At 36.8% G+C, this 17,433-nt stretch overlaps 1 protein-coding gene across 2 annotated transcripts in view; it reads right to left on the reverse strand.

Annotated features, from left to right (window-relative positions):
* LOC106482601 (zinc finger protein 596-like) overlaps positions 1 to 13,124 on the reverse strand; it is a 54,502-nt gene extending 41,378 nt beyond the window's left edge. For both annotated transcript variants that reach the window (XM_067292369.1, XM_067292370.1), the window contains exons 1-2: positions 13,106 to 13,124; positions 10,121 to 10,244 (exon numbers count right to left, since the gene is read on the reverse strand). In XM_067292369.1, the coding sequence (XP_067148470.1) occupies positions 10,121 to 10,244; positions 13,106 to 13,121 (140 nt within the window). In that variant the 5' untranslated portion in view covers positions 13,122 to 13,124. The remainder of the gene's footprint in view (positions 1 to 10,120; positions 10,245 to 13,105) is intronic.
* Positions 13,125 to 17,433: the final 4,309 nt, after the last annotated feature.

Below are 17,433 nucleotides of genomic sequence, written 5' to 3' on the forward strand. Positions count from 1 at the left end.
GCTTTATTAGGAGACAGTTTTTATTAAATGACCTGTTTCTGCCTGTTCCTCAAGTGACTAAGGCAGGTTTAACTGCATCCTGTGTAAGGTGTGCTGCATTGCTCACTTTCTGTTAAGGAAAGCAGAAATTAAAGCTGTGACATGAAAATGGAACTGCTACATCTTCACTTAAGTGGCTGGTATGTGAAGAAAAGGCATTCCAATCATCAAGACATCATTTCTGAAATTCAGACAACAATCAAACGTCCTAAGATGGTTGCACCAGCCAGGACTGAGGAAGTTATGTTTTCTGGGTATGTAAAAAGTTTATATTAGGTGTTTGTTTCCTTGCTGTTCTTTGGTCATGCACAAATATATCTATAAATTGTAATACAGCTATTTACCATTACATGGAATTTTCTAATCCAAACCTTTTAATATCTGTAACACTAACACTGGACACACCCACTCCTAAAAGTTAGGAGCCAAAGAGAGACACTGTCTCATAGCAAGTAAGTCAACAGTAAAAATCTGGGAACAACCCCCTAAGCAATCCCATTCTGGACAACAATTGCTAATACATATAACCACAGTGGTAGTGCCAACGGGGAGACAGACAGGACAAGCAGCCGCAATGTCCTGACAACCCCTACTGGCAAGAAGCAGTAAAATTCTAGCCAAAGGAGTGCTACAGATTCTTTTCCCCAGGGATAAGAATTACTAATAATTATAGCAACACACACTGTTCTGAGGCAAGACTTGAATCAGCACTGCTCTGAGCCCCACCTATAAAGGGCAAAATTCCTCTGCTCCTGCTAACAGCTGTTAAGCAGTACAAATCAGAGCAGAACAAGTTAACACCAATTAGACACAGTCAGCACATTCAGGCACAGATTATGGGCATCCCTTTGAATATGTCTGGTTAGGAGCACAAAAGGAGCTTCCTTCTCCCTCGGCTATGATGGCTTGTCACTGATGTATTGCCATATTACTCACTGGGCGTGGAGGTATCAAGGCAATGACACAAAAGAATGATGAAGATCAATTTACAGAGTAGAACTTTCACCTAGGAAAGGTCTGTTGGTTCGTCTTCACATGTCATCTCTCAGCATATGTTTTCTACATGTAAGGCTCTACAAGCAGCCATTTATTGTGAAAATAATCAATACACTGTAAATGAGGAAAAATAACCCATGGATGTTTTGGAGATACTTTTTGCAGATGCTGCTGCTGTGTTTGTAGCAAATTTACATCTGTTGGCCTTTTACATATGCAGTTATGTGCAGAATGACCTTCCAAAGAAAACCATCAGGTTAAAAATGTACCACTTAGTTCAAGTTTATTGAAAATCTGTCCAAGAAGTTTCAAGCAATGCAATGCAAAAATATGCATCATACATATCATTAAACCTGTTTAGCTATGATCAAGAAAGGAAATAGTATACTAATATAATACATCACCTTGCAGAGCACAAAGTTAATGCTCATATTCAGACAAAAATCTGATTTGAGCAATTCCATCCAACTCAGACTTCTCCTGGTTACCTTTTTAGTTTTATAAGCTGTCATGTATTTGTTTTCAAGAAGTACCTTCTAGGGGAGGGAGAGGAGGTAAGAAAGTTCTTTCTCTATTTTGTACTAAAAAAGTACAGGTATATTTAAAAAGATTGATGCATGAGACAATTATTTTTTCCCTCCCTACCTTCTGTCCCTCACTTGCTTTGCAACCTCATGGAAGGAAAAAATGAGAATCCCTCTTCTATATGACGATATTCCTGTCACACCTAAAAAATGTACCCTGACCACAAAGCTAGAAGAACTTCTTTCTAAAACCATAGCATGACACATGGACCAATTCAATAATTATTATCAAAAAATAAAAAATAAAGAAAAAGAAAAAGAAAAAGAAAAAGAAAAAGAAAAAGAAAAAGAAAAAGAAAAAGAAAAAGAAACTGTCTATACAACATAGCATTTAGGATGTGCTCTGTGGAATGATGACATCTAATCCCTGTTCCATTTACTATAGAAGATTTAAATATTCTCTGGAATAAAACAGAGCCCTCGTCTCCTCATGCATAAATAATGCTTTTACAGGAGGACTTGATAAGCCCCTTCTCCAAACAACTTTACCTTTCTGCACTCTCTTAGGAAATGGGGAACATGAATCCCCATCCTCTTGTGCAAAGGAGGGATCTGAGCTGTCACATGGTATCTAAACACATGCAGTCAATTAAATGCAGGGGTACTAGGTCTTTGTCTGTGTTTTATCAGAGCAAACTCCAAGCATCAAACAACAAGGAAGAGTTCCTGAGTGAATCCCAACCAGGAAGCAGAACATAATTCTGAAGATTTGGGTCAAAACATGTTCCTGCATTCAGTCGTGCCTCTTGCCTTGAAGGTTGAGAGGGTCAACATCTTCTGGAGAGGACTCTGAGGCACACAGCTCACCTGTAGCTCAATACATACCCACACCAGGACCCTGGGTTGCTCAAGACACTCAAAGGTTGGGATCTGATGCTCCTGCATCATTTTGTGGAACCTGTCCTTAGTCACTTTCAGAAGGATCCCACATTGCCTAGGAGCTCTGTAAACATTTAAGTGGCTATTTTAGTCCTGAATTACTCTTCACAGAAGCATGCTAAGTACATGTTGCTCAGGCTTGCCCACAAATAGCAGAGGAGATTAGGGCACCCAAACTGGATGAAATAACATTGGCACCAGTTTGATAATATGGACCATCCTAATTTGTTCCCCATTTTCTTCACAGTTTTGCAAGTTGGGAAGGGAGAAGGGGTGCTCATTCACTATCCTAATACATATCAAACAGAAAAAGAAAAAAAGTGCAAACCTCTACCTTTCACTGTTAAACCAGTTTAAAACAAGATTGGTGAGCATCTGTAGATACAAATGATCCAAATGAAAGCAAAATTAATCTAGTCCATAGCAAGCTACTAGCATTCACACAGATTTACATTCATGCATTTATGCAATGTTTAGGTAACTTTTAGACATCTTTACTGAAGTTTATAGGCTGTTATGTTTAGAACAGGCCTTAAGGGTGTGGTTTTAAATCAGTTTAATTAAAATGGTATAAAAAGCTGCATTCCTCCTTTTAGATGTGATTACTGTTCCAGCTTCATGAATTATCTGGGTATCAGCTTAGTCACAGTAATCATGCATGCAAGCCTAAACCAGTGGCAAACATCAGGCACAAGTGTGATTAATCCCACAGAAATCTGTCAAGAAATGAGTACATTTATTATCTGTTTTTAAACTCATACCCTGCTAATAGTTAAATTTATTTTCAATAGGTATAGTGCACGATCCTATTAACAGTGACCAAGGAAAGTGGAACCTGGAACTCTTAACGTCAGTGAATACCCAGTCTTGTGACTGCTTTACGATAGTACTTTAGGCATAACTACTTTCACAATACACAGTGATAGAAATACCCAGATGATTAACTAGATATGATATTTGTTTTAATTTACAGGAAGGAACAAATTCTAGTGGGCATGCAACTGCACCATGCTACTATGCCTGCAGCTCTGCTACTCCAAGCTGTACTCTTGTCTGTTCTCAGAAGCCATACAAGGTTGAGATTAATGCTTAGATGACAGACACAAACAGGACAGGATGCTGCCAGCAGAAATCTCTAATAATTTAGCAAGTGGTGTAGACCCCCCTTCAAGATATTACCAAATAAATGCCCCAGAGAAGTAGGTACTAGACTGCTTACACCACAATTGTCAAGGTGACATCAAAACTGAAGTTCAGTCCACTTACTACTATTAGAAGTCCCCTTGTGCAGTTTGCAAAATAGAGACTGTTGATCAGAATTTTGGCTGAATTCCAGTTTGGTTAATTAGATTCCACATAGCCACATCCCCTCTGCAGTTCATGCCTTTTACTACTGCTGAATGCTATTAAACTACTATTAAGTCAGCCTCCTTGGGGGGGCCTAACATCAGTGAGGATCAAAATACTTTGCAAATGCAAAGTTTATGAAATGCTGTTGGAATCCCTAGGGTAAAGTACCGCTATTGTCATAAGTGAATGTTTATCATTCGGGTAATTTCAAGTTAAAGAACCATCAGAATATTGTACAAACCAGTCAAAATGCTACAAAGTAAACTGTACTAAGGAAGGAAAAAACTTCTCATTATTAATTATGTGCTCAGTTGCAGATGTCCAACTACTATACTTCATGAAAAGGAAACAAGTGGTTATGTTTGATATGCATTTCCAACCTTTTCTGTTCAAACTGTAGGACAGGAAGATAGGGTCTAAGATGCTCATTAATTTCTAACAGTATGTACACTTTCTTTTCCAAAAGAGTTTGTCTTTAATTCTCAATTTGTAATATTTTAGTTACACACACAAGATGCTACCTACAACTTGCCAATAGCTACTCTCCATATAACTCCTTTTACTAACATTTTTGTGTATATCTAGAAACATAAGACTTACTTGAAGGGAAATTTTTATCCTGGTAAAGCAGTGTATTCTTTACAATTGTGCTTAAGGGACTAGTACATGCACACTGCCATCACTACTTACTTGTGTCTAGCAGGAAGTTGTGATGTTAGATTTTTTTGTATTTTTAGCAGGAGTTACATTTCCCGAGTAGCATTCATTACTAATAACAGACTTCACAAAACCACCACAGTCAAAGAATGAATGTGCAGTCCTAAGAGTAAAACTGGTCCTATAATAGCCTCAAATTAGAAAGTATTTTACTCTTAATTTGATCTTTATTTAATGTGAGCAATTTTTAACTCTAAATAAAGTACAGATGTATTTAAACACTGAATTTTCAAGTCAAGTTTATCTGATGTCTTATTTCAAATAGTCTTTTTTACTTTAGCATTGGATTAGTTTATGATAACAGATGAATCTTACTAAAAAATAATCAAGAAGCAACAGTTTTAGTCTGATATAAAAGTTACCACATTAGCAGATTTTCTTTAATCATTTACTATTTTATATATAGACTATATTAAAAATGAGAGAAGTGTAGTAGAAAAACCACCTGCAGGGTTCAATGTCAGCTTAGGTACATTTCAACAGATTCTGCCTTCAAATATCAAACTCCCTTGTTTGTAAGTAAGTGCAGCATAGCAGCAAGTTGTAATCGGAATAAAAATCAGCATACTCATACTTTGTGCAACACAAATCTCCAAGCTCCTCTCAGCAAATTGGAGTTACAACTCATACCATAACAAATGAAGCTTTTTGGAAAGACCATCCTAAGCATCTGATTTGACTATGTTTACTAGTGCATTCAAGCCCCGGAAGGACTGCATCTTCTCTTTCTCCAGATAATCTCTGGCTTTTAGCACAACACTCTTACAGCGCCAATAGCTTCTTTATTCGTTGGGATGCTCTGGTGAAAGTTTGAGCATGAAAAGCCTAAGATCCACAGGAAGGGATTTGATGGCAGAGGTGGGCTGGGAAGTGGTTAATGAGGTTTCTGAACCCAGATGGTATTTCTTAATATGCTTTCAGAGAAGTGTTTGTCAGGGGAAGAATAGTAGCAAAAACTACAACCAAACACCTCACCAGTGTGATGTTGGTGTATGTGAAGGTCCAAGCTCTTCTTCTGAATGCTGTAATAAATTAAAAATGTATCAGAACTTCTTGGAGGGGAACACAAGTCACCAGTACAAGCAGCAGCACTGAGCACTGCACAAACACAGGCAAGTCAGTCCTTAGCTGGAGTGTTTACAAATCCAAAATAGCAAAACAGTAGGTTGGGGCGAGTCCTTCCTAGCAAGATCACATGGCTCTGTCCAGTGACAGAGCTAGACCAGTACACAGCTCTCCTGACTTCTAGTCCAATGCTTTCAGTTACAGCATGCTGCCTTCCCAAGTGAAGGTTTCTAGATCTAAAATGTCTCTCATTTTGCACATGGAAAACTATGCATTTCAACAGATCTGTTGCCTACCACTGAAATAAGGCAGCGGAGTTTGCACTACATCTTCAGCAGGATTTCTATTTTAAGTTCAGTTGTGTACATGTGGATATATCTATTCTTTGAAGATAAAACCGTCTGTACAGGCATTAAAAATATGCATTCCTACAAGTGCAAGTCTCCCAATTTACTCTTGTCTCAATGACATGTACACATTTATGTATTTAGGATAGAATTGTGCCTGCATGCAAACATTTGCATGTGTACATGTATCGGCATATAATTCCAGCTCAATGTAGTGAAAGCTGCGAATCAGTCTGAATACACTGAAAAGTTTTGACTTAACATCTATAATCACATTCTTATCTATTTTGTATTATGATAAAGGGACATTTCAAAATCAAGAATCTAATTACAACACAAATACTGTTAAGGATTCTATATTAAAATGTGAGGTCTGCTACATACTCACTATGGGTCTCAATTATGCCCTGTTTGAGTCAGTGGAATTATCACCTGGTCCTAATCAAAACCTCAGGTGTCTCAGATTGGAGGGAAAGCCAGACCTAGGGTCTAAACCTTGTTTTTGGTACTTTCCCTATATTAGGCCAACCCAGAAGACAACTGTATAGAACCTGTAAGAGACTCTGGATTGAGACTTGTGGGTTAACCTCAGCATTTGTTATCTAACATCAGCCAGACTCAAAACTTACCAAGATGCAATGCAAGCTTCTCCAGATTTAAGGGTTCCTCTCCCCTCCCCCTGATACTCAGGATCTGCTTACTTTGGCAACAACAGCCCTATGAGCTAGGAATCAAAAACAATCACCCACAGTAGGATCCAGCCCACATAATGTTAGCCAATTTAGAAGTCAGGTGTATTATCTTCTAGGTTCTCTTTGTATAGTGACCTGGAGGCAGTAAGTAACCTCCAGGAAGTGGATCAGCCACATGTTTAAGAAATGTCTCATGGGAATGTCCATCTCTGTCCACTGACTATAGGACAACTACAGAGAGCTCAGACTAAACAGCCAACTTAAGTTGGCCAAGATTAATTCTCAGACTTAGTAATGCACACACCAAACCAGTTTAAAAATCTCATGGTTGTGCTGCAAGTATTTATGGGTTTTCTATATTCAGAGTTGTGCTATTTAGACAGTGGTGTTATTTATATGAATGGAACAAGCAAAAGACTGGACTTTAAGGTACAGTTAATCAAATATATCAATAGATGTATCTAACCATCCTTTCCCCTCACCACCCAACAAAAAACATCAGTTAATCTGGCATGTGAGAAAATATTTTACTACAAAGGCATAGAAAAACTTGGGCTTGAAAGTTGAGATTTACACAAAAGATGATATATTTTTCCACACATTTTTACTAAAGCAGCATAGGACTCTTTAAATCCCCGTTTGTATTATCATCAGAAACACACAACTTTCAGGAAATCCTGTTGCAGTCTTTCACAACAAATCTATTGAAAATAGGAACCTGACAGATTCTGTTCCATTGGAGGCAGTAATCAGACTCTTCACAGTCACTAAGCAAGGCAAATATCTCAAGCAAATTTACATCTCTCCTTCTAGATAGCTTTGAGTTCTTGATATGACTAAAAGTTTAAGTAAAAACACTCCACATGTAGTAAACAATGCAGTTCATATGCATTTTCAGTCTCAAGTTCCTTCTACATACAAATACATAAATATATATATCTCAATGCATGCAGTGACACACTTTACAACTAAGTTTTCGGTGTACACCTGAATTTTGATGAGCAGTTGACACTTCACTATCATTTTTCATTAGTGTGACAGTGATGCCAATGTGCCTGCTAAGCAAAGGCAGTCTTAACAGGTGACAGCTTGAATAATGAAACTCTTCTAATTGGATATCAGTAAACAATACATTTTTATTCCCAAACTAAATCAAAATACATACAAAGTTTAGAGAAGACACATTTCTGTAGACTTCACTAGTGCATTATGCTATCCTAGTCTTGCTTGCACACAGATCTGCTTGCTCACATTTGATTTCTACCCTTTTACACCTCACTTTTAAATACAGCCCACTGAGATCAGCCCAATAGGTTCTACATGGGTGTAAATTACATGCTTAAGGACTGAAAGAGTTGTTGGTTGTTGCCTTTTGTTTTTATTCCTTCCAGATTTTGTTCTATTCCTAATACAATTTCCAAAATAGAGGGGTTTATATTCTATTGTACTTAAAAATCCTAAGAGCATTAAAGACCTGAAATAGATTACTTAGAAAAGAAAGCCCTTAACTGTATTTACACATTTCAGGCAAACTGTTTCACAAGTGGCTATTTCAAACATCCAAACTATTTAGGTCTGAAACACAACACAGGCATTTGCACTTACCATTATTTAGATATGAATCAAATATTTTGTAGGTACAGATTTTACATACAAGAAAAGAGCACTTTCAGACAGTGATACCATTTACTCTTACAGAATTGTTTATTCATAAACATTTACTATATGTAATAGTCTGTAGGATAAGGAAGTAAGTTTTTAAACTTACTAAAGAACCTTTCTATTAACTTCAGTAGAACTATTTTCACAGCAAGAGTTAAACATGCAAGTGTTTGCATTTCAATGGCTAATGTGCATTTAACCAAGCAAAGCAGGCTGGTGGAAGGGGGTGCATTGTTAATTCAGAAGTAACAGAAACTTTGATCCTAATAATTAGGGCTGACTTATAACAAATAAATGAAAAAGTATATGCTTGTAAAGTTACAGCATGGTTTATTTAAAAAATTAGATTTTTAGTAACACAAGGCTTATTGACAGTCCCTGTTATGCTTAACTGTACCCTGTAACTAAATCTAATCTGACAGTAGAGGAAACTGGATTTCCTGTGCCTCCTATAATAATGCATAAAAAGAAGTAGGTTACACTGTTCCACTTTATTGTCTGTAGAGTTCACTATAACTACACCTCAAGTTCTCCAACTCCTCTTTTCACCTGCTCATATAATAGGATATATGCAATACTTCCTGGAAAGCAAACATCTGCGAACAAATGTCTCTGGCTTTTGTAACAGGGCCAGTAAGTGACTTTCCAATATTTGAATTTCCTTCATTTTTTGTTACAAAAATTGGATAATGTTTACACCCAATAATGTTTATTTAATGCTTACATTATCCAACTTTATCCAAATAATGTTTACAACTAAATTTTTTATATAGCTGCCACAAAAATTAGGAAAACATCTTTTTCCCTGTTATTCCATTACTCAGTTGCCAAAAAGCTCTCAGTAAAGAGGGAATTTACTTCTAGCTCAAGGTTTCCCTTACTGCATTTGATAGGTGTATTTCTAGATTTGAATTCTGGCATCAAAGGACTCTGAAAGGAGCGTTTGTTTTGTAAGCAGAATTAACTTTACTATGAAGGATAAAGAAAAAGTAAATGAAGTTTTCCCCCCTGTTAAGTAACAAATCAACCCACCTCTCCACTAAATGACTTTTGGACATTAACTTATCTTAGTTTAAACCTTCGGAGTTTAAAAAATAAAGCAAACAGTACATCAGTTAGTGTACAGAGTTTAAATACACAGGAATTTAACATTTAAACAGTCTCTAAGGCTAAGTACATACTTTTAACATGTACTTCAGCTTTACTAAGACTAGCTAATGCTCACACTCATCACATGATGTACTCTGCCAACACTGCAAAATGAACAGAAGTGTGATGTATGGTTTCACAACAGGAAATGTGTTAGCACTGTCTGAAATGTGACCATTTCCTCAATCAGGGGGTGGGGAGAGGGAAATCAAAACACTACAAGGAAAGCAACAGGCGAAATCAGTGGGAGAAGCAGCATGGTACAGCTAATATAGCAGAATAAGATGCTGAGTCAGTAAATGCTTACATAAAAATGCAAGTCACTGTCATTCATACCAGTGTCTCTTCACACACAGATATTATCACCTTCTCTCTCAAGTATTTTGGTATTTATCATATTGCTGTTCCACACATCATCTAGCACAGCCCATACAGCAGTTACATACAGAAAGAGCTGGAAAGAGGGGATAGAAAACAACTCCTTAAAAAAAGCCTTCATATAGCCCAGCTGCCTACAGGAGTCTATTTAAATGCATGACTTTCTTTTATTAATGGGTAGGAGCGCATACCTCAGGTTTTTTTGAAAAGCCAACAGTTTGGTGTGCAAAATTTGTCTGAGAGGGGGATTATTTATACTTACCAACTATATGAACAGAGCTGGCATTTGTACAGCCTCTCACTAGTGCATGTTTGAAAGTGCTGCTGCAAAGAGCTTGCATCAGTGCAGGCATAAGAGCAGATTTCACATTTGAAAGGCTTCTCACCTACCAAGAAATGGAAAGCAAATATGAAGGACAGAATATCTTTTATGGGAATGCAAAGGGAAAAAATATAGAGAGAGAAAACAAAAAAATCAGTGAATTAACATTTAAAACACATTCTCAAATGCCATCTCATCTTTCACATGACCTCATTGCTAATGAAGCACAGTCTTAAATTATGGTCTAGGCAGTTAAAGATTATGGTCTGTTTTATCAGCAGGAGAACTACTGCATTTAAATTTGGCTTCCACCATAAGTGTAATCAAGAAAAACTGGCCAAAACCATTTCCAAATTTAGTTTTGACCTTTTCCCTGAATCAGAAAGTTCAGACAGCTTTCAGCCTACTCGATGTCACCAATTAAAAAAAAAAAAAAAAAAAAAAAGCAGCCCTCAGAAAGGGGGAAATGTGGCAGAACAGGAAATTTTCAAGAAGCAAAAGGAAATGACATTAAGGGAAAGTTATTTTAACTTATTGGAGAAAACAAACAAGGAATTTACTGTAAAGACAGCAAAGATACTGTTTAGGTCACAAATACATAGAAAAAACTATGACAGAAACATTGAGAGGTACATTCTCAAAGGACTAGGTTCTCCTTTTGTCTGTATCCCCACTAACAATTTTTAATTTACAATATTTATCTGCATATTTTTCTCAAGTACTAAAATTCTGAAATAATAGCCTAAGCATGGAGAACCTACAGTGAACCTAACCAAAAAAAAAAAAAAGAAAAAGAAATAGGCAAATCTATTTTCATTTTTCAAATCAAACACAAAACAAATAAATAAATTTGAGTTTATAAAATAATAAAAAGAGTTAAAAGAAAAGTGTTATCTTTTAAGAATGACTGTAGTGGATATCACATTACATACTCATTGCACAGTCAGCATGATGTGGAGATCAAAGCATTTTTTGTGTTTACCTCCAATTGTCAATGGGGAAGCAAACAGTGGGAGGTTAATAACATTTTCAGAAGCAGTGGTCAATGGTTTGGTATCTAGATAATAGGCTATATTTTCATAGGTAATAAGCAACTTCCTAAAACTCATTATGTGTGTTTGCTGAAGGTTACATAGCAAATCAACAGCAGAACTAGTAATAGAAGATAATTCTGAATTTGCAGTCCCTATTCTAGGCAGTGACTTATTTGTTTATTTTCTGCAAAAGTTTATTTCATTTAGCATGTATTTGGTCATGTGCCTTCTCATGTACCTGGCCACATTCTCTAGCTAGCCTCCCAGGGAAAGTCAAATTTCTTCTTCTTTGGGTACGACTGTCTTTTTCCTATACCTTTTGAAGCATGCTAGTCAGCTGCCTTCTACATAATCTAAGAATATTTAATAGGGCAAATGTCTGTCTTTCAAGACACAGCATACTTGCTACCACATAGACTGGCAGCCATCTGTCCCAGTAGCATGAGATGTCTATCAGTCCTCTTCACACCTATGTTTTCTGCCAGAGATCTGCCCACTCAGTCCAACAACGTGTTACACCTGGTTCCAACACTGCAGGATGGAGCAGCACCCACACTGCTCAAGTGTCAGAGCCCCATACTCCTGCCAAACCACTGTAAGACAGTTTCATTTCTGCAGCTTGCTGAAAAGTTAATTTTGCCAATGTGGACAAAAGCAGATATTGCCTCTTCATTACACTGCCAGGACAGGTTCTCCACATGCTGATTTATGTAAATATTGTCGCAAGCAGCAAATTGGCTCCCCACTGGCCTACCCACCCACTCACTGCACACATTACATAGCAGATTTCAGAAGGCCATAAATGAAACATAGCATGTTCTTATGCTATTCATTCAACTAAACCTCTTATTTTCTAACCCTGTAACATGCTTAGTTCAAAAAAGAAGGCTTTATTTTTTAAATACCTACAAGATGGAATAGATCCAAAAGTTCCAAACAGAGGACGATGCAAAGAACGCTCTTATGTGGAAAATTCAGAATTTCTAATACAAGTGCCTTTTTTTGGCAGGATGATGGACTTCATATAACCATGGCAACATGAAGTCTGTGTAAACAAGTTTCTTGAACAAGACAAAGAACCCTAGAGCATCCATCAGAGAGAAGCTGGGCCTTCCAGTAGAAGTTTGGCATCAAACTTGAAAACAGACAACTGAAGGAGAAAGCTTTCTAGAAAATGAAAATGAAAGTGAACTTAGTAGAGCCAGAAAAATCAAGAGCCTATTATATTAAAAAACCTGAAATATGCAAATATGAGCAAATTGATTTAAAAAGTTTTGAGACATTCTCATTCTTTCCTGGCCACAGGGTATCAGTCCAGAAAAAAACCCTTCTGAACTGGCTGGAAGACCACGTCCCCTCTGAACTAGCAAAGACAAAGACTTTCTTCTCAATTAACATGCTAGGGATGCCAGCTGTTTTTGGGTAAGGCTTTACAGGTGAAAGAGAGCAGAGGTATTTCTCCGCAGTATCTATACCTCATCATAGCTGCCTTTTCTAGTATAAATCCTAAATCAGGATTTCAGTAAGCAGACCACATTCAGGAAAGTAACTCAAGCATATCCTTAAAGATCAATATCCCTAAATGCAACAAAAACACATTTAAGTTAAAAATTTGCCTGTTCTGTTAAATCAGGATCAGAATGTTCAGGTTTCACATATTCAATGTAAGACAGCAAACTACCAATAGGTTAAAAAAAAAAACAAAAACAAAAAACAAAAAAAACAAAACACACCCACAACCACACACACCCTTTCCTCTAGAAATGCTTTTTACAGCACAAAAGAGGTGCTCCTAAACAGCATTCAATATTCAACTGCACAGCTCTTCCCCCCCCCCCCTTTAAGCAGTTCATCATAAGTGGTAACAAAAAAGGACAGACATAAAACTCACCCGTATGGATTCGCATATGCTGTATCAGGGAGGCCTTGAGTCTCGTTTCATATTTGCAGCGCTGGCAATGCAAGGGTTTGATGCCAGTGTGGATTCCCATGTGTCTTTGCAGAGCTAGTTTTGAAGAACACTTCCTGTCAGAAGGGAAATAAGCCTTGTCACAGCTGGAAAATTATCACTTATTTTTCCTGTGTAAGTGGTCTGAAGGGATAGCATTTCTCAGCTACTGTGTTAATTTAGGCTTTTAATGACTTTTATCATGTGTACTTAAGGCTATAAGTTAAATAGGAAAGATTGATATCAACAGGGGAATGATGAGAGCACAAGAATTCCCATCAGACTTCACTACAATCACATACTTCAGTTATTATTTTATTATCTTTCAGCTATTTATTTATATTCCCAGGATACTCACTTTCCTGTGCTGAGGTAATTTACTAGCAACGAATAGTGCGTAATGCAACATAATCGTACTGGATTGTTGTATTTTGTCTGAATGGTCCAGTTAAGCTTTCTAGAACTTCGTCTGGAGGAGGACAGATTTATCACTGCATGACTCACAACTCTTTCAGGCTTACAAATGGTATTTATTTAAATGGAAAAATAATGCACATCATAATTACATGTGTGCTTATAAACAGAGAGAGGATTTCTAGGAAAGAAAGTTGTAAAACATTTGAAAAGGCCTATACAGAGCACAGATTTTCTGTTCCAAAATCCTTATTTGCCAGATTTTTCGCTATACCACGCTTATAATACCACAATAATTCTTCCCTATACCACGCTTACAATACCTCAGAACTGTCCAACTTTCTCAAGCACCTGAAGTTCCTCAAACCTCAGCAACAACACTGGAAGCACTGGATGTTCACAAATTCATAAACAAGTCTATAAAGCACACATCACATCTTTAACACACAGTAACTTTAAAGGGAAAAATATAAGTATAAACAAGGAACAACCTTAAAATTGTTGTCCTACTGAAGTCTACTATGGTAGGTTAAAAGGTGCTTACATCTCTATCCAGATTCTTAATCAACACTCAACAAAAGGAAACAATGCCCTTTTGAATCATATCTGTAAATAATTAATTACTAAGTAAATACTAATTCCAAATACGCACACTACATTCACATGCTGCAAGTAATAAACACTGTTACTCATTCCTTAAACTCTTTAACAAGAGCACAGCTATTTTCATGACACATTTGTGAAGTCCTGTTAAAGTCCTGCTATTTTAAAAACAATATAATTTAAAAAAAAAACCATTAAATTGGTTTATATTATACCTAGGACTTCTATTGGTGAAAGTATTCCTGTTAATTCTAAATTTAGAGTGAATCATTCAGTTACTGTTTTACTGTAGCAGTATTCAAAACAAGAAAGATGCAAAAGGGATTTAATCCTCAACTATTTGTGTGACTTAATATTTCCTTGCCCCAGAGAAATAAAGCTTACACTGGTCACAGAATAAATTTGTATGAGGGAACTAAAATACTTAGGGGAGTTGTTAAAAAGTGTTCTCTTTATAGAAGACATGAAAGCTAAAACAAAGAACAAAGAACCTACAAGGAAAAACCTGGGATTTAAACAGTGGGCTTCAAGATGAAAGCCATCTCTGACCAGCAAGCTATGCCAATCTGAATAACTGTTGTATGAACATTTCCCCTTCTTTCCTAAAGATTTACAGTCATTCAAGGGAAAAGACTAATAAAAAAGAAAAAAAAAATCTGAAAGATCTAGAACTCTAAACTGCTACATGATAGAAAGAGGTTTTTTTTTTTTTTTTAAGAGTTATGGAATAGAGACCAAAAATGCAGAGGCTAATATCTTCAATACCTTTTGAATCCAACACAAGTACAGAAGTTCCGCAGTATAATGTGCCAAATCACAGAACAGGAAAACATTCTTTGTTACCATTTCTATCCATTGAAATTACAATTAAAATTGTACTTTTTATGCATTTAAAGGATATGTCTTTCACAATGACATAATAGAATAACCTTGCTCTGCTAGTGGATTACGTGTTTTGTAGAAAAGCAGAGCTATCTGGATTTTCTAGGTATTCAAATTACTCCTTAAAAAAAAAACAACCCCCCCCCCCACAACACTTAAACATAGCTGCCTACTTCCAGCAGATGTAATAGTTTAATTGCAGGTTTCAGAATTCTGATAATTTTGTGTGGTGCATATCTTATGCAGTTTTGGGGGTGCAAACTGACCCACAAATACTGATGTGTATTCTTTTCTTTCTTTAAAGAGAAAAGAAAGAAGACTCTATTACTGGAGGGTTGGTTTAATCATGCAAGGATAAGAGGCAAAAGTTCAAAGGAACCTGGCATTGTAATACAGATTTAAATAAGGTGTTTTGGAGACAGTGGGCAATTCAGACTTCTTAAGACCAGAGAGTCAATCTATTCTGTCCCAGAAATAGAATATCATGAATATTCTTGATCAGAGTTTTAGGCTGCATAAACGGCCCACCTGCATTATAAGGCTTACGCTTTTAATGAAACAGTCAATCAAGACATAATAAATCAGTCTTCTTTGGAATCAGTTTCATTCTTCCCAATTAGCCTTTGAACACTGATTATAGGCAGCTGATCCCCCTGGAACTGCTCACCAATACCAGTATAATTTTCCCTTCTTTATAAGGACTAGCAGAGAAAGCTCAGTAAGTGAAAAGAAGGTTAGACTGCCCTCTCGCTGTGGGTTCTTGCCAACTAGTACATCTGTAACCTAAACATAATTATCACCACACACCTCCCTCACCCAAACATTCACCCAACACAGAATTAGTTTGAGGGTCTGATCATTGGAAATAACAAATATTGCAAGAGAAAGGAGAAATGTTTTCAAAGGCACAGGGTAGCAAAGAAAAAGGCTAACTGGAGAAATTCCAACTTTTAGAAAGATTTAGGCTCTTTCCTCTGTATTTACACACTCCTTTCCAAAGAAGGAAGTTTATCATGTTATAAACACTATCATCCAGCAGGTATCAGCTTGGTACCCCCCAGCATTACACAACTGTCTTTGACTACAATTTTTACAGGATGGTAACTCTTAAGTGTCCTTTGTTCACACTAAAAAAAATAAAAACAGTGATGCTAATTACAACTGAAAAACATCCTGAGGTTTATTTTTCACAATTTATGATGCCTCTCTTACTATCCGTGGTGCTCCCTTTGAATTGAGGTCTTTAAATTCGCATGCACTGTCAGCAGAAAACATAAGACATCTTTGTAAAGTAGACAGATGAATTAAAAACATCACTACACTGAACGGATTCTCAGCTTTATTTTCTGATGGGAGGAAAAAAAAATGGCCATGAGAACATTTTTTTGAATTGCTATAACATTTTAATTTAACTTGAAATGTAGAAAAAAATATATATTTGAAAAATGTGAGCAAGGCTTAGGTGATTTCAACTTTTAAATAGCAATGTTATTGGGTTCCGTTTTATATACACACATCTAATACCATAATCATAAAAACTGTAAACCTTAGTATGGAACTACCTTTTGCTATAGGCTTGAGATAGGCTTCATTTAGTAAGTTCTACTGTCTAAAAACAATGAAGAATTGCAGTTCACACATTCTAGCTATCCTTGTAGCAAATGTGTTAGGGAGAAACCATCATTTTAAACTGGAACTCTGACTCCAGTAGGTAGTCTGTACTGAAGTTTACAGGCACAGATGAACACTGAGAAAACATCTGAAAAGTAAAATCCAGTATAATGTTGTTCCTTTGCTGCCCTCTTCTGGAAGGAAAACAAAAACAAACAAACAAACAAACCACACCACACAGACAGACAAGACAGCCAGGAATGTAGCTGTTCCCTGCATACCATTACTTGCATTTCTCTGATAATTCAACACTGTGACAGCAGTTTAAAGGAATACAAAAAGCTTTAAAATTAAGCTATATTCTAAAATATACTTCCCAAATGGATCTGTTGATCTAGGTATAATGAAAGACGATACTGGGATGAGGAGGAAATGAGGCTACCGTTTTGGGGTTTGAGAGCTCTGCCTAGCAGCATGTCCTCCGCGTTCAGGGTCACAGTGAGCATAGCAGGGACATCCTCACCCCGTCTGCCATCAGCTAATTAGCCTGAGCTCCTGGACATGACTGAGCTGGGGTTCACAACCCATTCTATTCTGCCAGTCCCGCCACGGCGTCAGGGCCTTAGCGGAAGGAAGTAAGAGATAGTTACAGGTTGTTAATATAGCTATTTACTAGTTTCATTAGTTTGCCGCTCTAAGAGGTCATAAGAAAGAAGTGGTGTTAACATGAAGTTTGTTTTGCTATACAGATAGCACAGCAA

This window comes from Apteryx mantelli, chromosome 2 (assembly GCF_036417845.1).
Source record: "Apteryx mantelli isolate bAptMan1 chromosome 2, bAptMan1.hap1, whole genome shotgun sequence".
Taxonomy (NCBI): Eukaryota; Metazoa; Chordata; class Aves; order Apterygiformes; family Apterygidae; genus Apteryx; species Apteryx mantelli.